This window comes from Mercenaria mercenaria, chromosome 8 (genome assembly GCF_021730395.1).
Source record: "Mercenaria mercenaria strain notata chromosome 8, MADL_Memer_1, whole genome shotgun sequence".
Classification (NCBI taxonomy): Eukaryota; Metazoa; Mollusca; class Bivalvia; order Venerida; family Veneridae; genus Mercenaria; species Mercenaria mercenaria.
Window position 1 is genome coordinate 49350375 of NC_069368.1, and position 23660 is coordinate 49374034.

Below are 23660 nucleotides of genomic sequence, written 5' to 3' on the forward strand. Positions count from 1 at the left end.
ATATGGCTGCCTAACTCCATTTGAACTTTCAAAGACTTGACAAATAATCCTACGTATACATATCGAGAACTTAACGTACCAGTTAAATGACGGCTGAAAATGCACGACGCATGTGCAATTGTGCAGACAAAATGCCAGAACAATGCCAAAACAAGCAACTAAATTGCGTATTCAGTAAACTGAAGACTGTACTTGTTAAACCTATGTCACTGTTGAGTATGTAACACAATTTTTGTTATCTAACATAAAGATTTTGACATTTTACAGGTGTGAAAACATTAATTCATGCCATATTGCTGGTTAGATATTAAATTGATAAATCATTATTTACTTATAAATATGCTTCATATGTTTAAGCCTTTGTCCATCTAGAACTCGTGTTCGGCTTTTTTCCGAAGTTACACGAAACCTTCAGCATGACCTGACAAAGAGTGCAAACTGTAACAGATTGCTTTTACAAAATCATAATTATAATATTGCAAGTTATAAAATAACATTTTATAATTTCAAGAAATATTTTTTTTAAAAATGACCTGATTATATAAATGAAACACATAGTTTGATTTTATCCCTTTAAGTTGCAAACGTTTGCGACAAGAGTGCAAACTGTCGAATTGTTTAAATCATATTTATATGAAGTTATAAAAAATTTTCGCAGTAAAAAAATATTAAAACATGAAGTAGGCAAATTTGTTTGATCAAAATTATCTTTCACCCATGGACACCATATCTTAGAATTTAAATCCTGGCTATTTCACTCGTGAAAAACGTTCATGTTCATTCGGTCTTACACAGAAAAAACAAATAACCTCTATCATGCAGATTACATTCCAGTAACAATTAATTACCGCTTGCAAACGATAAAATCATTTTGACCATTTTTATAAATTTTGCATATAGATATAAAGATATGATAACTGTCATCAGTATGTCTCCTTATTTGTTATGATTTTGGCAGATATGGATTGTCAACAAAACCAAGTTTTTACTATATACCACAGGGCGTGTAGATGTCAGATTGTGAGTATACAGGAGATAAAGATGGAGCTCATGCAGTCGCCGAGGATGGAAGGACAGGCTATATTCAACATATGGCTATAGCCGACTTTATACAACGGTAAGATATGAAAGCACTTAGCAATTGTTTTCACTCCGAGTACAATTCAATAGCATTTCAGTATACACAATGTAATTTCTTTCTATTTCAAAGCTGTTGTAATCTTGCTCAGAATTTCTGGACACTGGGGATGGATGTTTTATTTATGCCTCTGTACGATTATTCTATATCATTTTTTTTCATATTGTATTTCTTGGACATAACCAAAATTGGCATTTGACATTCGCTTTTATACGTCCATGAAACCTGTATGTAGCTTCAGCGGGCGGACGGCGTCCACAAAACTTAAGCAGATTCTATCAGTGTTCACCAAACTATGGTCAAATTATCTCGTTCAAACTCGATAGCCAGCAAAATTCTCAAAGTCTTTCTCGAGTTATTGCCTTTAAACTACTCAAAATTGCCAAAACTAACAGTTTCTGTTCTCCGACCCGAGAAGCTTATCCAGTATTTACTCATCTTTACCATACATGGTTATCATGATCTCGGTTAAGTTCGGAGACCATACGGATTATCCCATTGGTTAAAGAGTTATGGCCCTTGATATACTCAAAACAGCAAAAAAAAATGAGACTGTCCACTCGCAAAATCCAATGTGTACCTAACTTGGTCCAAATGTTCATGTGTATAATAGCTCGGACAAGTTTGATAACTAGAAGTCAGATAGTCCCAGCCACTTCTGAGTAATTGCCCTTGAATTACTTAAAATTGTTACAACTGATAGTGTACACGTGATTACTTTTATAAACAGTTCTTTTCCAATGTTCACCAAACTTAATCAGAATGTTTGTGGGCATATTATATTGGCTAAATTCAATACGCACCATTTAGTCTTTCTCGTTAAACTTTTTGAGTTTTGGCCTTTTAGTTAGTCAAAATTTAGAAAATTACCATCTAGCCTGCCTGCGGAATAAGTAAAGTATTTGGAAAGGCAAGCGTATTTGCTGTGCCGAGCGTATTTCGTTACAGTTTGGCACACGTCTATCAAAATGTCAATTGCTCAACCAAATTGCCTGATTAACCGTCATTAAGCTTATGAGCTAGACAATCTTGGACGACCTGTCTCATTTGATAAGCAAGACCAGACGTTTGCAAATGAGATTCTGTGGTGAACTCATGGAATATAATTGTCTACGCTAATAAAAGGCTCAATGTGTTTTTTTTTCTGGCACCTCTCCATGGTCAGTATCGTTTTGAAAATAATGAAAAAAAAAAGAACAAATCAGATTCCGAGTACCATATAGCCTTTGTTTACCTTGTGTTCTGTGCATTAAGCAATTGGCAAGATTAGAACAAATCAACTAATTGCAATTGGCCCAAATAGACTCATTCTAAATGAAAATTGTTAGCTATGAATGCTATGTTGCAGTATACGTCATGCAGTTACGAGTAATTGGAAGTCATAGTTCGATAGATCGATGAAATAAATATAAGATTGAAAATTATCTATATTAAAATCAAGATTTTTCTCATAAAATATGTCTAATAGTTATTGGTTTAAGATCACCTGAATTTTCTACAGTGTGAGGTACACGTATAGGCGGATTGTCCAATAACATTCGTCCGTCGTCAACATTTGAACTAAAACATCTCGTCCGAAGCTACTAGTAAGAATTACTCCAAACGTGGAGGCACTTGACACCTTTGTGTGTGTGTGGGGGGGGGGGGGGGGGGGGGGGGGAGGGGATCATTGAATAATGAATAGGCCGCTAACTACGCTAACTACAGTCGACATTTTATTAAGAGACCACCCAAAGGACTGCTAAAAAGTGGGCTCTTAATGAAATGGTCTCTGAATAAATTTCAGTTAGGTAAAGAGAAAAGTCATTCTTAACTGTAAATGTAACTAAAATCTGTTTTAAGATCGTGAACACTTTTCCAAGTCCATAAACCGTGAAAGCTATAGCTGGATTGTTGTTACAAAGGTTAATTGCATTTAGTCATATGCCCGGGGAATTTGGTACCCGCTTGTTTAATAGATACTTTTGTCGAATAGTTTACCTGTCTGAAAATGTTCGGGAGGGATTTTGACCGCAAGTACTATGTCGACTGTACCTTTTACAAAAAAATTATACTTGTAATGCTTTGGAATACTATTCATTTCTATATCTTCTTCAATATTCTAACATTTTCGCTGTTTAAAAGTCGGCACAAGGTGACCGGTGTATTTCTGTATGGGGTCAGTATATGTTTCATGTCTCGAAAGATCTAACTTAGTGGCCGAGCAAACTAAACAATTGTTGAATTTGTTGAAAGCCCTCCACAAAATATTGTTTGGCCAGTATGGTAAATATGGGAATTGGCTAGCTCCTCACCTACCCCCAACACACATTTATCACACTGACCAATCGTTTCCGTGGAGGTTTGATCGAAAACCCAATAATTAATAATATCCAGACAATTATATACAAGAGGTCCTTTAGAGGACATCCAATTAGTTCTGGTTGTCTGACATTGTGTTAATTGTGTTTAAGTTGACCTTTTCTTGGAAACTGTTGAAGTCGCCTAAAAGAATTGCTTTATCAGGTTTTTCAACATTTGGCTATGAATTCTGTCATTATGTTTTAAAATGAGTAGTCATACCATGAGCAACAAGTAGAGTCTGTTTCTGCAGTGAACAAAGAGTAGAGTTTGTATCTGTAGAGAACAACCGTTTCTGCGGTGAACAAAAGTTCGTAACTGTAGAAAAAAGCGTAGAGTCTTTGTCTTCAGATTAGCAGTACGACCGTATTTCGAATCATGCAGTTTACTTCCACATATTAAAGTTTGCTGTAAAATATGATTAAAAAAAGCTTGTAACAGGTACTTTTTTTAACGACTGTTATTTTCAGTATGAAACCGTATTCTAATATTCCTATTTTTTGCAGGTACCGTGATATATCATTTTCCAAAGACAGCAAAGTATCACCAACACAGGACAATGCTGTTCATATTCTAAATGACGCCGGCCTTGAAGGTGTTTTCATTGATGGTAACAAGGTACACATGTAGATTGATTATAAATTATGTACACACACTTATCAAAAGAAATCTTTGTCTGAAATTCGCAAAAATCAAGCAAAGCAAATTTAGTCTGCTGCATGCATGGTATAATATACACATAGTTAATTTTGAACTAGGAAATTCATCGCTGTCTTTAATCTTTACTTTTTCTATTATTTATTTATTTATTTATTATACTGACAAGTGCGAAAAAAAATATACCGAAATGTTCAAGGTGGACACCGTGGTATAATTCAAGGCGAAAAAAGAACAACTTCGAATCCTAACTACCTACGGCAACACTATTTGACTTACATAGTTACACAACTGTCAGGAGACTTGTTAATATTAGATCGATTACTTAACTTTTGGATACTAAGGAATTGTTTAAATGTCATTATCTTCTTCAGGTAGCACTTCAACCTTGGCAAGGACCGTATCTACAAGAGCTTGCCAACGCAATACGTGAAAACCGTTCATCTTGTATTACACAAAACGTTAAATGTCCACAACTTTTAACTCCATCAGAGATATCATACAACGAGAGCGCAGACGACACTTATAAACAAACAGACGAACTGCAGATAGATGACCACACTGCAAGACATGCACCTGCAAACCAATCTGGCGACCCAAACTGGTCTTTAAAGCGTTCATATATTAAATACAACCGTAGTACATGTAACATTCATCATAGCAAGACAGAAGGTGATATAGAAGAGCAAAACTTCGCGACGAGTAACGCGTCATTCAATCTGGAACCTGTGGACGATGAATATGACGGAATGATGTCCGTGGACGATCACAGGACTAATGAGACTGGCAGTGTGGAAGGTATGGAGATTGCTGGTGACAGATTGACAATGAATGATACACCTGTGGAGCAAGCACAAGAACCAGTGGAACATACAGACTCTACCAGCATGGTCTCGGAATGGATTGAGCACAATGCGTATTCAAACAATACCGGATTTCGCGATCAGGTGATGTGCTGTATATATCTGCTTAGCAATTATTCGTTTTGAAATTACGTCGAGGAAAAGATGTCGACTGTATACTTTCAGTGGTAAAATGTCTAACTTTTTGATGGGTAAGAAGCTACACCAACAGTTATGGTACAGATATTCCGAAAAACTGGTTTGGTTTAAAAAATATTTATTTCCAAATATGCATTTCATACAAACGTATATCGTATATTAATGTGATAGGATTGAAGAGTAAGCTGAAAGCTTGTATTAAAAACTCTTTCCTGATTCCGAAAAATTATCAGATACCTCCAGGATACTACTACTGTTACCAGTTAACTCATGCAAATATGGAAATGTACTTTAAAGTTACCAAAAGCATTTACAGGAAACACTGCATCTGCCAGACGACGCATTTTAACAGTAGTTTACAATACTAGTAATGTTTAATCGTCTAAAAGGCGGCCGTCAATTAAATAGAAATATTCTCGCGTGTCAAAAGTACAGTAATTTACACGAATGAGGAAATATCTTCTTTCATTTTTGTATTATTTTACAGACAAAAGTTCACAACGAGGGACAGGTTTTAGATCAGTAAGTATATCAATCAGTCTTTACGGAATAAAGGGATGCAGTCCCTTCTTTCGCAGAAGAAACTCATTTTTAATGTTGTTTTTTTCTGACATAGTCGCTGCATTTGACCCTTACAGGAACCAATACATTCGCCATTTTGATTTTCTATGAATGAATTTAACGTTCCGGCTTAATCATGTCTTAAAATTAGAATTGTTAAAATATGTATCAGAGACCGTATGTCCATTTAATGACTGTTTTTCCCTAAAATGTCAGAACAATTTGAAATATTTCCACATTAGAGTAAGACATTTCTGTCGATATAAGTCGTCGCGTACAAAGAGCTTCTGGTAGGATTCAATGAAATATAATTCGTTTTTAAAGAAACTGTATAAAATGAAAGTTAGAATTGCAGTATTGTATTTATTTTTACAAAATACCATATTTCGACATTTAAACGCTATTTACAATAAAAAAAAATTACAAGAACGTCTATTGTGACATGGCGTTACATGGTTTTATTATTTGTTCTGTATATTTCAAAGACGCTGGTGGGATCGGTTCCAGATGATGCCACGTGAGCAGACTTCAAACAGCGCCGCCTTCCAGACTGTTTTCAAAATCTTCAAAGTCGTCTGCTACATTTTCATAATGGTCATGGTTTTAGGGTCTGCAGTGGTCAACAAAGTCTGCGTTCTAATGATGACTTCTAGTATAACTAAGGTAATAGAACACTTTTCTGAACAAAACACGTTTCTGTTAATATCGATCTGGCTCGGCGGACCTGTAAAATTAAGTACTTATCTTGGAAACGTTTTATTAAGAATCTTAAACTTTACAGTTCCATTGCGTATTCTTGGGTGAAGCTGACAGAAATCTTTTTTGAAATCTATTGAATGAAAAGGCGGACCATTTCCAGGTACGCATCCTTCAAATAACTATGCGACACGCCACCATATGAGATACGTGCATTTTAACAGACGTTGTCCTTGCGCATGGAAATTTGCCATACCGGCCATTAATGGAAGGCCGTTTATAACTTTTAATAAGAGAAAATGAAAGTGAAATATAAACTCTGTATGAACCTTTGTTTTCTAGTAATGTCTATTTGTATTACATTTTTGACATACAAGTTTGTTTTCAATGTACGCTTAAAACACCTGTATTTCATATTGAAATATGATTCCTCATGTAACCTCATCTTTAAAGCAGTAGAGTAAGGTGTAAGAATGCACTTATACAAATGTACATCCTTGCTATTAAATAAGCTTACACAGCGGCGTGATAAAGTACCCTCCACAGCTGTAAGACATCCCGGTTCGGTTCCCGGTCAGGGATGAAATAGTTCCAATGAGTTACATTAGCACATAAGCTGACATGAGTGAAATGTTTATATATTTAGCAATTTTCTACAAGTTACTTTACAACGCTAGATTTCATCTAGTTATTGACAATGTATATTACGATACTTACAATGCTTGCTTTTCAGGATCCTTTAACAGAGTCTATGTGGCCAGTGAAGACGATGTTACTGATAAGTATATGTTTCCCGTATTCCATCTGGTTTTTGGTGTATTCTGGGAAGTCTTTGTTCGGAAGTACAACATGGCCGTCTTTGTCACTTTTATCATCGGTAAGCTGTCTGTTTTCGTTAGTTGTTTTGTCACAGCGGTAGATACGGTCATGCGAGGGACTGACTTTTCTGTGAGGGAACATTCAAGACGGCTTTCCGAGAATTATTTGTGGTTTATGTTCACCAGGGTAGAGCAATTTTCCACAAGCCAGTGCGACTGCTTCCCCTCTTTTTAAATAACTACCATATTCATTTAGCAAGTTGAAAATACCTTCACCTTTCAGAAACGGAGGCTCTACAATATGATTAAACACGCTAAATGCAACCTTATATGTTATTTTTTTAATATTGTCTATAAAAAATCTGTTACCGGAACATGAACATTTACAACATTTATATAAGCAAACAGTGTTAACATTTTGGTGAGGCCTGACTTTTTGCAATGTTAAGCGTATTTAAGATTAAACAACTGACATTGTAAACTTTCTTGTTTCCTATATATTATAGCTTTAACCCCAACAAATCATTTGCCTACTTTAAAATATTTTGATAACCTACATAACCTTTCGTTTCAGGTCCTTTTCATTGAATTGTTGCACACACTTGGTTTGAGTCTTCTTATGTTCCGTGTGCTGCCTCTATTAGACATGATGAGAGCTCTACTCGTTTTAGGAAGTATTTATACTGTGCCCGCTTTTCTGAAAACTATTTTTGAAGGCAGAGACCCCAATACAGGCTTAGCTAGAAAATGTGCTATTTTCTTTTTGAATCTTGGAGCGTTTCTTATACAAATTGGAAGCATTGTACTATTCGAAATGTTTCAAATTACGATGTCGCCGTCCGAAAAGTTAAGTATCCGAAATAGTGTTATGCAGGATGATTTATCAATGGTTGTTCCACGTCCGGAATTGGCGAAAGGATACTTCCGGAACGAGGTTTTGTTTGAACTCCCAATAGCACTTTTTCTCATTTCAATATCTTACTGGGAAAATTACGTTGAAGGAGAATTTTCTATATTTGGAAAGACAATGAATTTTAAAAACTGGAAGAAACACTTGCATCACGCAAGGGGGCGCCTCTACATCTTTGCTAGTATCTGGAAAGCAGTTTGGATCGTAGCATTTGCTATTTTATTACAACCAGGTTTTAACTTCAATCTAAGTTATACAAGTTCTTCCAAAGCAAATAATTCGAGCGTCGCGCAGGTAGAACCATTAATACAAGGTCAAGGTCAAGTTCATCCAGATGGTGCAAGGCTTGCTCGACGTGAGGCTAATAGGGATTCTTTTAACACTTCTTCAACGATGAAAACACACATAATAAACTTTATTACAGAGACAACAACTGCTTCAGCTGGGAAAAACGACTACGTTGGGGACACAACAAAGGAAAGAAAGGACAACCGTTCTAACTTGGAACAAAACATGTTTTACTTCTCACCAGAAACAATGCAACATTTTGAAGAATACGGAGTCCTTTATATACAGATAATATCCAGTACCTTGCTTACGTACTTCGGAAGTACGGCGTGCAAGTTATGTATGCAGCTACTAGGATTTTCACTGCCACTGTCTCTAACCACACCATTAACTGTAGCAGTTGTCATGCTGCAGAGTATTTACGAATTTCTTCCCACGGGTTCCTTCGTTTGGATAGGTGTAGAGACCGGAAGTAGCACATGGGTTTTGCATCTTGCTTGGTTAGGAGTCCTGTGGTTGTCCGAGCTGTATATCACCTCCCATATTTGGTTTCCTGGTAACGGACGCATGGAAAACATTGACAGGTATAGACATATTTTAATCAACCAAATACTAGCATACATATTGCTTTATTTACAAATGTCGATACAACAACCTAGAGTCAAACTTTTGTTCTATGAAATGGTTTCCATAACTACTCAAATTGAGGGTGTTAATTGAGGTTTAGCATGATTCCCCTGCCAGAAATTGTGAAATTACAAAGAAAATAAACAAGAACGTATAAATTTTCTTGGTGTCCATAAATTGCTCATTGTTGATGTAAATGAAATTTCCCTATTCTATCAAAATACCATCTGAATCCATTTCAGAAGAACTTCGCTCGGCAGTTAAATGAGAATATCGGTATACGCTAGGAAGGATAAAATTCTTAAAAGTTGATTTAAAGCAGTTCTCACTTAAAATCGTACTTCTTCAGAATTTGACCTCAAAAGGACCTGAATGCACTTATACAATGGCTTGAACGTCGATTCTTCCGAATTCATTTTTAAGGTACTATTTGATTAGAAAGCACCCATAACGTTATCCTTATGGCTTAATTTATAATTTGATACTCAAATAATGTTTTTATTTTAGACTGTTTGTTACGCCTGTTCGATGCGGTATTTTTACCGACCAGTCCCTCATTCTCCGCCGCCGACGAAATGATCATGACGCTAGCTTGACGCCGGATACTGATGATGACAGTTATGACCCAGATGCAGAACAATATAAGGCAGACGATATTGTTCCTCAGATCTACGCATGCGCAACAATGTGGCATGAAACACGTGCAGAAATGACAAATCTTTTAAAATCTATATTTCGGTAATATTTATCTAACTTCAAGTTCTGTATCAGTTTGGTAGATCTGATATCAAAGAAAATTAGTTTGGTTAATATCTGACTTATCAAGCAAAAATTGTAAAATTTTGTAATTTTGACTGATTCAAGGACCATAACTCTGAAGATACTGGTCCAAAATGGCTGGTTATTAAACTTGACCTACACTTTATTTGGATGCACTCTCTTAGTTATGTTTAGTTCTGCGAACAAGTACTCTATAGTTATCGAGCAGAAACAGTAAATTTTAGCAATTTTGACCAATTCAAGGGCCATAATTTTAGAGATACGGCCCCAGACTGGCTGGTTATCAAACTCAGCCAAGATTTTATAGTAATACATCTTCTGTATAAGTGTGGTTGCCATCAAAGAAATAATACTCAAGTCATAGAGTGAACACTGTCTATTTTGACCTATTCATGGACTATAACTCTGTAGATACTGGTCAAAACTTGCTGGTTATCGATCTTGGCCTACATGCATAGAGATACACACTTGTATAAGATTAGTTCACTCTGATACAAAATACTCTAGTTATTGAGCGGACACCGCGTTTGTTTGCTTATCAAACTGCCCCTTTGCTCCCCCCCTCGCCCCCCCCCCCCCCCCCCCCCCCCTCACCACTCAACACCTTGCCGTTGCCCGTAAAGGTGAAAAATACAAATCCATTTTCAAATTCTATATACTGGTTGAAACACAATAATTTACTGAAGGGAGATTAATATCAAACGAAATTATTTCGTATTCTGTCTATCCAATTATAAAATGTATTTGACTGTTTCAAGGACCATCTTGCGTCTGATCCATGCTATATTAAATTGACCTTATTTAATTGGAATTTAGTATTTGCTAGAAATACTTAATTATGAGGTAAACGTTTTTAGCAATTTTGACCAATTTCATGCCATAATTTTAGGCTCCCCTCACTCGTTTCATCAGAGATTATATATGCTTCTTTAAGTGTTCGTTAAATCAAAGAATATCCAAAAGGGAAAGTCTTTTTTAACCTATGCTATAACCATCTGAATCTGTCAAAATTGCTGGTACGATCTTCCATCATGGCATAGATTTATCACTTGTAAAGTTAGTTCTACGATACAAAAACAGTTATTGACGACACCGCTTGTGCAAACATGCCTCGGACTGCACGGATGTGCAGGCTGATCTTGGTCTGCACTGGTCGCAAAGGCAGAATCACTTGCCGCCAGCAGGCTAAGGGTTAAACAACTTGGCACAAAATATTTGCCATAATTAAATGAGGTACAGAACGCAGCTTTATGACTTTTCGTTCATGTTCAGTGTATGATAAGATTAACGACAAAAAGCGTATCTGTTAACCTTTGTAATGCCTTTCAAATAATTTGGAACACATTTTGCCGTGCGCAGCGATATTAATTGTCAACTTGACAGTGTTTTATCTTTTTACTCCCTTTAAGGACACAATTAGATGACTTCACTTAAGCATAGTGCCTATCCATATACTAGAATGTTACCTTTACATAGTAAAACAGAAGGGCTTTGCTAATTAATTACGTTTCTCTTCTTCTAGTCTGGTAATCCAAAATAACTGAGAATTAAACTGAAATGAGAAAGCGAACATAACTTAGGAACATCAAAGACGAAACGTTATAAAAACGTAGTTTTAAAGATACCAGTAGCTGTAACCAATTTACGTTATAGTCTATTTATACTTTTTTTATGTGTGCAATAAAAACGCTGTTACATGAATTTACAACTTATAACCATGATTTCAACCCTGTTTACTATTTCATTGCTTTTTACTTATGTAACATGACATTTAACTGTTCTAATATCTGACATTTCAGTCTGGATATAGATCACAGTGGAAGGTATCTAGCACAGAAGTTCTATAAAATAAGAGACCCAGATTATTACGAGTTCGAAGGTAAGGTTAAATAGCTTTTATAATTTTTATGCCCCCCCCCCCCCCCCCCCCCCCCCCACACACACCCCTTCGAAGAAGGAGGGGTTTATTCTTTTGCAGATGTCGGGCGGTCTGTTGGTCGGTCTGTCGGCCGGTATGTAGACCAATCCGTTTCCGGATGATAATTCAAGAACATTTGGGCCTAGGATCATGAAAGTTGATAGGGATGTTGGTCATAACCAGCAGATGACCCCTAGTGATTTTGAGATTAGTAGGTCAAAGTTCAAGGTCACAGTGACCCGGAACAGATAAACAGTTTCCGGATGATAACTCAAGAATGCTTGGGCCTAGGATCATGAAAATTGATAACGAGGTTGGTCATGACCATCAGATGACCCCTATTGATTTTGAGACCAGAGGTCAAGGTCACAGTGACCCAGAACAATTAAACCGTTTCCGGACGATAACTTGAGAACGCTTGGGCATAGGATCGTGAAAGTTAATAGGGAGGTAATAATTAATAATGAGCAGCAGATGACTCCTATAGATTTTGAGGTCAATAGGTCAAAGGTCAAGGTCACATTGACCCAGAACAATAGAACTTTTGTGTACAGTGACCAAATAATTTCTATTTCTTGTGCAATTATCTAATGCATCAAGTGGGGCATTTCGTGTTCTACGAGCTCTTGTTAACATGATAACGTATATTGCCATTAACACATTTTTCATTGTATATAATCCGCAGCACGGAGTCAAGTTGAAATATACGTTCGAATTATTTTGTTTGTTTTAATACCTAGATAAATACAGTAAAAGTTCTTTAACCAAGAGACAACTTTTACCGTTTTTATACAGAGAGGTCTCTGATGAAGAATTACGTTTTTCTTCCTTCATTTGCGGCTCAATGGTGTACAACATTTGTTGACAAAAAGAATCAAAATCATTCTGAACTGAAGGAGGATAATAAAAGTTAGAGACATATATTTTTATGTATATTTTCAGCACATATATTTTTCGACGACGCCATGGAGTTATCGGACGACGACTTTTTAGTACCGAACATGTTTGTTGCCGACCTGATGGAGTGCATAGACGATTCATTGAGGTAATAGATTTTGTCTGGAAAGCTTTTACAGCATATCCTGTCAGTTTAAATAAATAAGTAAGAAAATGTCGTGAGACTGTAACTTAGTGTTCCACTGAGGTTAACAGTTAACAGCTTCCCAGGATTAAGGCCCCTAGTTCCAAATTTCAGACTTCATATAACATAAAGACGGGCATGTGTGACTATTGGGTTAAATGTGACAAAACCGTGAGACTAATCGTTGCTGAGAAGTTCTGCTTATTGGTTTCTTGGCGGGTGGTTTACATTAACTGTGATCAGAGCCGGCTGCCGTCTGCAAAAAAGTAAATGTACTGAACATAAGAACTATTACAGTGTTTGACCAACCTTAAGTTCATATGCCATAAATATTTGACCTTTTCAGTTCCGTACACGAACGTCAGATGTCACTGGGACCACCGACAAGAACACCGACACCCTATGGAGGACGCTTGACATGGAAACTGCCCGGGGGTACACGGCTGATCACCCATCTTAAAGATAAACATAAAATAAGACACAAGAAAAGATGGTCTCAGGTATTATACACACGCCATAAACATTTTCTAGCTTGTATACTTACTGCTATATCATTATACAATGTACTATACGGGCGAGGCGTATGTTCTCCGTGACTATTTGATAAATGACACTGTGTCTGCAATCATTAGTCCTCCACCTCTGATTCATGTGGGGAAGTTGGCAGTTACTTGCGGAGAACAGGTTTGTACTGGTACAGAATCCAGGAACACTGGTTAGGCTAACTACCCGCCGTTACATGACTGAAATACTGTTGAAAAACGGCGTTAAACCTAAAACAAACAAAAACAATGTACTATGACGCCTATTATCATACATCGCCGGTCCAAAATGTATGCTGTATGACAGGTCTATATTCGACACTACTTTTTGCCGAACTACGACAAGATCTGAAGAAAAAAAAGGAGAAAAAAACATTTCTGAAGTCACTTAATTAATACTTATTAAATAACTTACCGGTCAATAGGCAAAACTATTTGCCATCAGTCCTTCGTTTTTATTAATTTAACCGTTGACCTGCATGTTCTTTTTTAAAGTATGGTGTGATCTAGTCTACTGAGTTATTTTATAAATGTGAACCTGTTTAGCTTTTTATGCCCCCAGCGGTAGGCATATCAAAATCGCACTGTCCGTCCGTATGTGTGTCTGTGTTTGCGTACATGCGCCCATCCGTGTAAATTTTTGTCCGGGCTGTAACTCTGTCATCCATAAAGAGATTTTAAAATAACTTGGCATAAATGTTTACAATAATGAGACGATGTGCCATGCGCAAGACCCAGACCCCTAGCTTTAAGGTCAATGTCACACTTAGAGAATGAAGGTTAACAGGGTCCCTTTCTTGGCTGGTCCATAACTCTGCCATTTATCAAGGGATTTTAAAATTACTTGGCACATATGTTAACCATATTGAGAGGGTGTCGCGCTTATGACCCGGTTCTCTCAGGTCAAGGTCAAAAAATGTTTCATACCTACATAATTCTGGCATATTTTGCGTAGACAACTGTAGCATTCTTGGGCTCGCTTCGGGTCATTTGTTACTAATAGGGACAGCTCTTGTTAATACAATAACACGCTTCGAAGACAAGTTCCCGATAGTTTCAGAAGATAACATAACTTTTTAAATAAAACAGCAAGCGTGGTAGACAAGTTCACGGGGTACTTTAACAACAAAACATTGAATACAGTACAGAATACAGTTTTGACAACTTAATATCACACTGTGATATGATAACGTGAAATGTCCAGACATAAGACTGCTTCGACGTTCCATACTTGTACAAATATCTTCCTAATATTTGCTTATGGCCGTACTCCGAATTATCAAATTAGGCTTTGGCGCGTTTTCGATCCGTTCGAGCTTGTATGTTTGTGTATGATCCACATCCATGTCTTCCCAGGTGATGTACATGTACTATCTCCTGGGGTACCGGATTCTTGCTCAACCGGAAAATCTACTGACCAAGGATACGATTGAGGGCTTCCGGTCCGACGGAGAGTTCAAAAGAGTAAGGCTTACGGAAGCACAGCTACGACGCCGTCGAAAAGCAGCACATTTCACCAGAAGTGTAATCTTTAACTATGTGACGGATGAAGTTCACACACAGGTACAGATTAAAATTAAAGCCCTGTCCTAATGCGCAAGATTTGCTCCTCGCGCAAAATTTGCGCCAACGTAAAATATAATCTGTCCTCATTTGTGTATACATGTACTAGACAGGTCTACTTAAAGTGTAGACAGGGACTATCGCATGACTGATCTACCCATTGTGGTTGGGTCCATTACCTAGTTATTAAAGCAATAATTAACTGCACAAGTAATTATTTCATACTGAACAATGCACAACTTAAAGCGGCATGCCTCCAGATCGTTCGACAACAAAAAAGATATTTTCTTAGATATCTTGAAATAAATGCTATATTTCTTAAGAAGGCTTTAAAACTTAATTACTGACAAACTTCATGTTACGAAAACACATGAGTATTTGCTGTTTTTACTACTTTTTTACGATGAAAATCGAAAAGCGTTTGTCACGCTTTTACTCCAGGTAATTTGTCTCGATTATAAATATCTATATTTGGAAGTCATTATTCACTACTTCAGCTATATCGCTATTGGTTATGACGTTTTATCCCTGAATTTCCCACTGCGTAAGATGCGTTAATCATTATTGATCCGCGCCATGAGAAAACCAACTTAGTGGCTTTGCGACCAGCATGGATCCAGACCAGCCTCCGCATCCGCGCAGTCTAGTCAGGATCAATGCTGTTCGCTAACGGTTTCTCCAATTGCAATAGCCTTTGAAAGCGAACAGCATGGATCCTGACCAGACTGCGCAGATTGGTCTTCATCCATGCTGGTCGCAAAGCCATTATGTTAATTTTCTCATGATGTGGCTCATTTCAATTTGTAGTGTTTTATTATGAGTGTTTCCTAAAGAGATATGATGAAGATAATGCTTATTTTCTGTTATTTTTTTATGTCAGCTTTGTTTGAATCATCACTATAGGAGTGCAAAATTTAAGAGAAGTAAACTATCCCACCTTAATTCGTGTTTAAAGTAACTCGGCAAGTATATCGTACATATTTTCCCCTCAGGCAGAGAACACTTATATTTTGACGTTAGATGGCGACGTGGACTTCCACCCGGATGCGGTACGGTTATTGATCGACAGACTGAAAACCAACAAGAAAGTTGGAGCTGCATGCGGGCGTATACACCCTATCGGCTCAGGTAAAATCAAGTCTAAGTTTGAATGTCAATTCCACAAATATGTCGTTAAGGGTGAGTATGTAACATGTGATAATATTTTTTTATTCTCTACGAAAAGGAGGCAAATAGTTGATTTCCTTGTATATCCTACCCAAAGTTTATGTACGGATAACTCCTTACTTTGTGAGCGATTCGGCCAAAATACACATGACTATACCACTAAAAAGTCGACTTACGTCTGAGAACTATCCCTCGAGAGATTTGGTCTTTTAGAAATTTAATGCATGCTGTATAAGGTGCAATATAAAGTAAGGCTTGTCTAGATAACTCGTCCTACATTTGGGAACTTCGTGGCCCAGCCGTTAATGCTACTGATCACTAGCCTTTCACCCATGTGAGTTCGAAACCCTGCAGTGATTGTGTAATTCTTCAATATGAGGAATGAATTTAGCTCCCTCGGGAAGGGCTGGAGGTTCTATCTAGGTACCTGCTCCGGCCTGAAATGATGTCAGCAGGGATACTAGGGGCCATATTGATGTGTTCGTAAAGGTTCTTGTTTGTTGTTCTTACATATATTCTTTTTTTCGTCTAACATCAGTATTTTAATATACGGTTGAAAAACATTACCTTCATGTATATAAAATAATGTTCAGCCATATATTTTGCTAAAACATTCATACAATTTTCTTACAGATTTTTTTTGCTAAAAAATATCATCAATCGGTTTTATGAATGTCATTTAAATTAAGACTTCAAATCCGTCTTAGGCAAGAACAGTTTAACAGGTCGATATGCTTTCTGATAAAGAAAAAGCTTAGCAGTTTTATAATATAGCTCCTGGGGTCTTTATTCACTACTAAAGCAGCATAACATTAATTCCGTCGGCATTTACGAAGCTGTATTCGCATGATATAAACTGTTTCGGTTAGACTGACTTAAAACCATTTAATAATCTCCAGCCAGATCATAATAATATTCTCTAATTAGTCACATTAGTAATTAAGTTTTCTTTTTGTAAAAATGCAATGTTCGAAATAAACTTTTCAAGAAGAGTACCTCAATCGAGACCTTTCTCATTTACCTATGAGAAATAAATATTTTTATTTGTGTAATTTGATATCTATAGGACCTCTATTATGGTACCAGCAGTTTGAGTATGCTATTGGACACTGGCTTCAGAAGGCAACTGAGCACGTGTTTGGATGTGTCATGTGTGCGCCCGGATGTTTCAGTCTCTTCCGTGGTTCGGCTTTGATGGACGACAATGTAGCTCGAACATACGCCACCAGAGCAACAGAGGCCGGCCACTATGTACAGTATGACCAAGGTACAAAATGAGTTTTATTTTTAAAATTCTTAAAAAGTTTTTAGTTTGATGTTTCTACATTTTGTAACTTCAAATTTTAAGCAGTAACAAGGTGCGGTACGTTTATTGTGTCCGCTTCTTGTTGTTTTTTTTTTTTTTTGGCCTTGGTTTATTCTGCAGATTCTGTCATGATATCACATTGTATATAATAGAGGTATTTAAATGCTTACACTTTAACTTTAGGTGAAGACCGGTGGTTGAGCACCCTGCTTCTACAGCAAGGCTATCGTATTGATTATTGTGCTGCCTCAGATGCTTTGACGCATGCGCCTGAGACCTTCTCTGAATTCTTCAACCAGCGACGTCGCTGGGGCCCAAGCACGCTGGCTAACATTGTAGATCTGCTAGGAGGATGGAAGGCAACAATAACTATAAACGACAACATTAGTACGCTGTACATACTCTATCAATTTTGTCTAATGATATCGACAATACTAGGCCCTGCAACAATACTGCTTATGTTAGCGGGGGCATTTGTTGTTGTATTTAAACTGACGGTTTTAGAATCTTATTGCTTAGCACTGATACCCGCCATTTTCTTTATTGTCGTCTGCATCTATGCGAAACCAAATACACAAATGACGATAGCATCAATAATGAGTGCCGTCTATGCGATACTGATGACAGTTGTACTGGTCGGCACCGTCGGACAGGCTATAGAAGGTGGGGTTACCAGTCCTAACGTGGTCTTCATGGTAATGCTCGTGCTTATATTCTTCATCTCAGCCGTGATGCATCCGGAGGAATTCTTCTGTGTCATTCCAGGCGCTCTTTACTTCATCTGTCTTCCTACAGGATATTTGCTGCTGACAATGTATTACTTATGTAACATGAACGTGGTTTCATGGGGTACTCGTGAGCTCCCAAAACGGAAAACAAAAGAACAGATAGAAGAAGAAAAACGCATTGCTGAAGAACACCGAAAGAAAAGGGAAGAAAAGAAAAAGGGATTCCTTGGATTGATGGGGTTGAATTCGTTCTTCAAAGATCTAGGAGAAGTCTTTAAACAGATCAGGACGGACGTGTCCCACTTTGAGAAATCAAAAACAGACATTTTGCTGGAGGAACTCATCCATGAAATACGTATAAGTAGAGAAAAGAAAGAAGACACAATATTGCCAGTGCACGTATCTGATATAAGACATGATGTAGGTCAGTCTAAAGAAGAATCGAATATCAATCCATCAACAAAAGAACTAGAAAAGGAGGAACGAGACCAATCTGTGAAGCATGATGAACAAAACATACCTGTCTGGTTGCAGCGTGAGAATGCTGACAATCCTGGGTGGCTGCAGTCTGATATATGCGGAGATGGTCCAATAAAGGATCTGAATGAGAAAGAAAGCGTGTTCTGGAAACAAATCATTCACAAGTATCTATACCCGCTGAACGAGGATAAGATGCACCAAGAGAAAGTTCAGAACGATCTGAAAAATTTGAGAAACAATGTCGTGTTTGGATTTTTCATGTCGAGCGCCCTCTGGATTGCTCTTTCTATGCAGCTTCAGATATTACAGGCAGACCTTAAGGATACCTTATTCTTCAAAATTCCACGGTGGGAAGTTTCTGATGATCTTGCATTTGAGCCGCTTGGTCTAATTTTCCTTGCATTCTTTGCTACTATTTTGTGTGTTCAGTTTTTGGGAATGTTTGTACACAGATGGGGCACAATGCTACACATGTTGTCTATCACAGATATTTCTTGCGGCAAAACATTCACAGAAAAAGACAAAATCAGAGAAATAATTTCAAAATCGATGGAGCTGCAGAAATTATGCAATATCGAAAACGAACCAACCCCTGACTATGACGACCCATTACAAGACTACGAAGATGTAGATGACGACGAATTTTTCGAATCCGAGTCCGTGATGACTAGCGGTTCCTCTCCTTTGTCAACGCGGTCAAATAACCCGCCAATATATTTGCCAACGGCGCCAGCAGGGGTGCAGTTTAGACACGGCCGGCAAGAGATTTTTAATAGGCGTGGAAATGCTAGTGGTGCTGCACTGCGTAAAGCGTTTGAAAAACGGTTTAGGAATGAGAAACAGTTCCAAAAATGGGATACTGATTTACCTGAAGATGAACTATTGTGCGGTATCGGTGAAAACGGTGCAGCGTCCGTTGTATAAAAGATGCTTATGAAAAATATTAAATGCAAACAGTTATAAGTTATCTCGGTAAAATCATCTGTTGAATACAGGAGATAAGTGTATTATAAGCAATGTCATAGAGAGTAAATTCTATTTATAATCAGCGTATATTTTCTGTATTCAGGAATGCAATTTATTTAAACATTATTGGTCAATAAATGCACAACAATAAATTATAAAAACAACAGGAGAGATGTTCTGTATTAAGAGACATGCTAAATGAGCCGTGTCATGAGAAAACCAACATAGTGGCTTTGTGACCAGCATGGATCCAGACCAGCCTGCGCATCCGCGCAGTCTGGTCAGGATCCATGCTGTTCACTAACAGTTTCTCTAATTGTAATAGGCTTTGAAAGCGAACAGCATGGATCCTGACCAGACTGCGCGGATGCGCAGGCTAGTCTGGATCCATGCTGGTCGCAAACCCACTATGTTGGTTTTCTCATGGCGCGGCTCAAATCCCATCATACCAAGGTACATAGTAAAAGCTGGCCATCGTTGCCACATTAACACAACAACTCTAACTAAAACGGTCACAAGAGTGACGAATAATACCCCGAAATACGGCCTTGTAACAGAAGTATGGCAACAATAAGGTGCAACTTGAAGGTGAAAAAACTGAAACGAGTGTTTGTGAAGGAGACTAGAGTTTATAATTCGACAATACAGCTGTGTATCAAACATTATTTAAATCTGTCAACCCTTTCATGAGTCCGGAAACCATAAGTTTGGCAAATTTTAATTTGGAAAGGAGCCATAACTACGTCAAAATGGTTGTTTGTAGGCAAAGTCGAAATTGACCTGTATTTTATGATGTTACATCTGTGTACCAAACTGTATTTAAATCTGTCAAGCCTTTCATTAGTTTTTGTCCGGAAACCATGAGTTTGGCAAATTTTAAGTTGGAAAGGGGCCATAACTATGTACCAAAATTCATTTAAATTTGTCAAGCCTTTTATAAGTTATGGTCCGGAAACTATGAAAACCTACGGACAGACACACCGACCGACAAGCTCACTCCTATTTACACAAACGAATATAATAACCGTTACTGGTTACAGACATTTTCTGAGATTGCATCACTGTTGCATGTACGGAACTGTAGCAAATGATCCGATAAGTTATAAAGTGTTGGAATAAAAATCCTTACCGTTAATTGACCAGTTTCTGTAGGATTTTACCTCTGTTTTATGAATGAAGCTATAATACGTATAAAATGTACCGTAATTGCGTCTGAAATAAGAATTGTTCAGCACACGACTGTCTTAAGAAGTTAATCTGATCCAGATAAAGACGGATATTGAGCTACCATCATTAGACACGTTTTGTGGGTGTAACACTATTAACGTTATATTAATGAAAAGAAAAAGCGGATGTAACCCAATAATCCATTTCATTCTGACATATTAAAGGTTTCTGTGTTGAGATATAATTAAAACTGAAGCCCGCAATATTACTACAAGATAACACCATAACACAAATTAACCCGCAAAACAAAGACGTTTTTCCCCTGGAAGATTATTCTGTAGAATCTGACCGAGATCACGTCCTCTTCCGTTGAAATTAATACCATTATTGTGCCTTATATTTTGTCCTTGGTGACACGCATTCTATTCAGATTTGCTTCATAAGCCGTATGATGCGTAAAGTGAGTGTGCGAAGGGTTCAACCATTGGCAGACTACTACCACACAGTGCGCCAGTTTAGAACAAATTGATGATGATTAATACATAATGTTAATTAATGTAGTGTTTAATTTTATACATTCATTGAAAATAGATACGGTACTTATCGACGGACATCGGCCATCTTTAAATATCGCTGTTCATCGATATACACTAACAGTCAACAAGACCCTATGGAAGAGAAAACAGATTATGCCAGCTCGCCTCGGTGAGGCGGTATTATGATCTGAATTTATTATGAAAACTTCCAAACATTTCCAAAATGAGGAAGTACGCAACGTCCAGGTTCTCATTTCAGTATAAATATGGAGCCAGCGACGAAACACAATGAATCAAAAACGGGAATTACCTTATTTAAAAGACATGTCTGATCAGAATTAACTGAACATCAAAACATGTTTTAGTTTCGCAAAGAGGGCGTATTTGGACATCCTGAAAGTATTATTTATTATGAAAAATTCCAAATATTTCCAAAATGAGGAAGTACGCAACCTCAAGATTCTCATTTTAATATAAATATGAAGCCTCTGACCAGTAACCTATCAAACTGGTCCAATGCATCCTCAAATTCTCATGAACGTTGCGATTTACTGCAGTAATTTGATGACACATGAGAAATGACCATAGTTACGATTTTACACCGATTAAGCCGTTCTTCGTCGGCACAAAATGCCATTGGTGAAAACTAATTTCATAGCGTTTGCCATAACGACTCTGACAACGGCCTAAGGTGACCAATAAGTGGCCCGAGACCATCGTTTTGGTGCAGAATACGGCAGTATCTAAGCATCAAAGTGTGTTCTAATTTTGTGATGACGCCTTCTTTGGTCTATGCCACCTGCATCCTGAAAATCCGTAGGCAAAAATGTATGTATTTTTCTTGGACATAAATATATCGAAATTGTTTTCCTGATCATTTTGAATTACACCAATAACAAGGATTCGTATCCATTTTCTGACTCCTGAAAAAATGAAGAAAAAAACAAACAAAGAAAAACACGATTTGAAACAACTTTGGTAATATTTTGTCGGCACATAATGCATAAACTCGTAAAGGCTACGACGAGGACATAAAGTAACCAAAACATGACTCTAGTCCAGAATAAAGCAATATCTAAGCACAAAGTAAACGTTCTTTTCTATAATGAGGGCTCATTGAAAGCCGTTGGCAGAATAACATAATGAGCCGCGCCGTGAGAAAACCAACATAGTGTGTTTGCACCCAGCATGGATCCATGCTGTTCGCTTTCAAAGCCTATTGCAATTAGAGAAACCTTTAGCGAACAGTATTGATCATGACTAGACTACGCGGATGCGCAGGCTGGTCTGGATCCATGCTGGCCGTAAAACGTACTATGTTGGTTTTCTCATGGCGCGGCTCATATACTTTTTTGCCTGTGCAGTGTGAATAAAAGCAGTTCCATTTTATCAGTGACACAAAACATAGTATATTTTTATACAGATTTGAACATTTTCCGCCGGCACTAAATGCATTGATTGCTAAATCTGATTTCATAGTTCCGACTACTGGTATTACTGCTATAACATTTCAACATTTAGAACAGTGATACTGCTGTTACTGCTATGACTTTATATTACTGCTGCTACTCCTTTACTGTTAACTTCACGCTAATTCTTGTGAAAATAGAATATTTCAGATTAAATGCTATTTTTGTTCGTTTAGACGGGTATATTTACATGTTTTATACGGAAATCAAAAAATGTTTATTTTCGTATGAACAGCATTCTTTTTGGTGTAATAATGTCAAGAATGGCTATTACAGCGAGACTGCAATCTGATATCATTGGTAAAAAACGTAAACAAAATTTCGTCGCCCTAAAATTCTTTCAAAACTGTACACCAAACATTTAAAATGAATGTTAGATGATTGCTAAAACAAACATTTCTGACGGTGGGCATCAAAATTGAGTCGACACGGCTGAATGTTTTTTCATTGGATTTAACGATATTTTAAAGGGAAATGCAATGTTTTCTCGTGTTAAATCCATCTACTAGGATCTCTTAAATCATTCAAAGAAGTGAAAGAATTTTCAAAATCGGTTTAAGAATGAGAAAGTTATGAGCATTTAAATTATATTTTATCGAAATGGCGGCCATTTTGTTTAGATGGCAACAAAAAACAAAATGGCGAATTTATCAAACTTCTAAATACATATTTGAACTGTATTTACTTATTTCTGTGAAATAATTTCTCTACTTTTTCCAGCTATAATGAAAGAAATTCTCATGTTTTACATCTTACACTCAAGAAACATATGAAATTAATCTATTTAAAAGGTTACTTGCTAAATAAAGAATTAAGCAGTGTGTAAATGACACGAACACACTAAAATGGTCGCTTCCATGATCAGGCATTTTTTAAATTTCAGACTGCCATTTCTTTTTCAATAGTGGTCGGGTTTTAAAA

At 37.2% G+C, this 23660-nt stretch overlaps 1 protein-coding gene across 1 annotated transcript; it reads left to right on the forward strand.

The window, feature by feature from the left end:
* Window positions 1-1010: 1010 nt before the first annotated feature.
* LOC123565361 (chitin synthase chs-2-like) lies at window positions 1011-19608 on the forward strand. The gene is made up of 16 exons (XM_045359227.2): window positions 1011-1117; window positions 3985-4096; window positions 4510-5082; window positions 5624-5658; window positions 6183-6360; window positions 7127-7270; window positions 7786-8993; window positions 9544-9774; window positions 11616-11695; window positions 12677-12779; window positions 13162-13315; window positions 14714-14920; window positions 15913-16048; window positions 17154-17354; window positions 17577-18643; window positions 18689-19608. The coding sequence occupies exons 1-16, from the start codon at window positions 1011-1013 to the stop codon at window positions 19523-19525; spliced, it is 5373 nt and encodes a 1790-aa protein (XP_045215162.2). The 3' UTR covers window positions 19526-19608.
* The last annotated feature ends 4052 nt before the right edge of the window (window positions 19609-23660 follow it).

Coding starts and splice junctions, on each gene's coding strand:
- LOC123565361 (XM_045359227.2), top strand. CDS start 1,011: ATGTCAGATTGTGAGTATACAGGAGATAAAGATGGAGCTCATGCAGTC. Junction 5,083..5,623: donor ATACCGGATTTCGCGATCAG/GTGATGTGCTGT, acceptor ATTATTTTACAG/ACAAAAGTTCACAACGAGGG. Junction 16,049..17,153: donor TATACACCCTATCGGCTCAG/GTAAAATCAAGT, acceptor TGATATCTATAG/GACCTCTATTATGGTACCAG.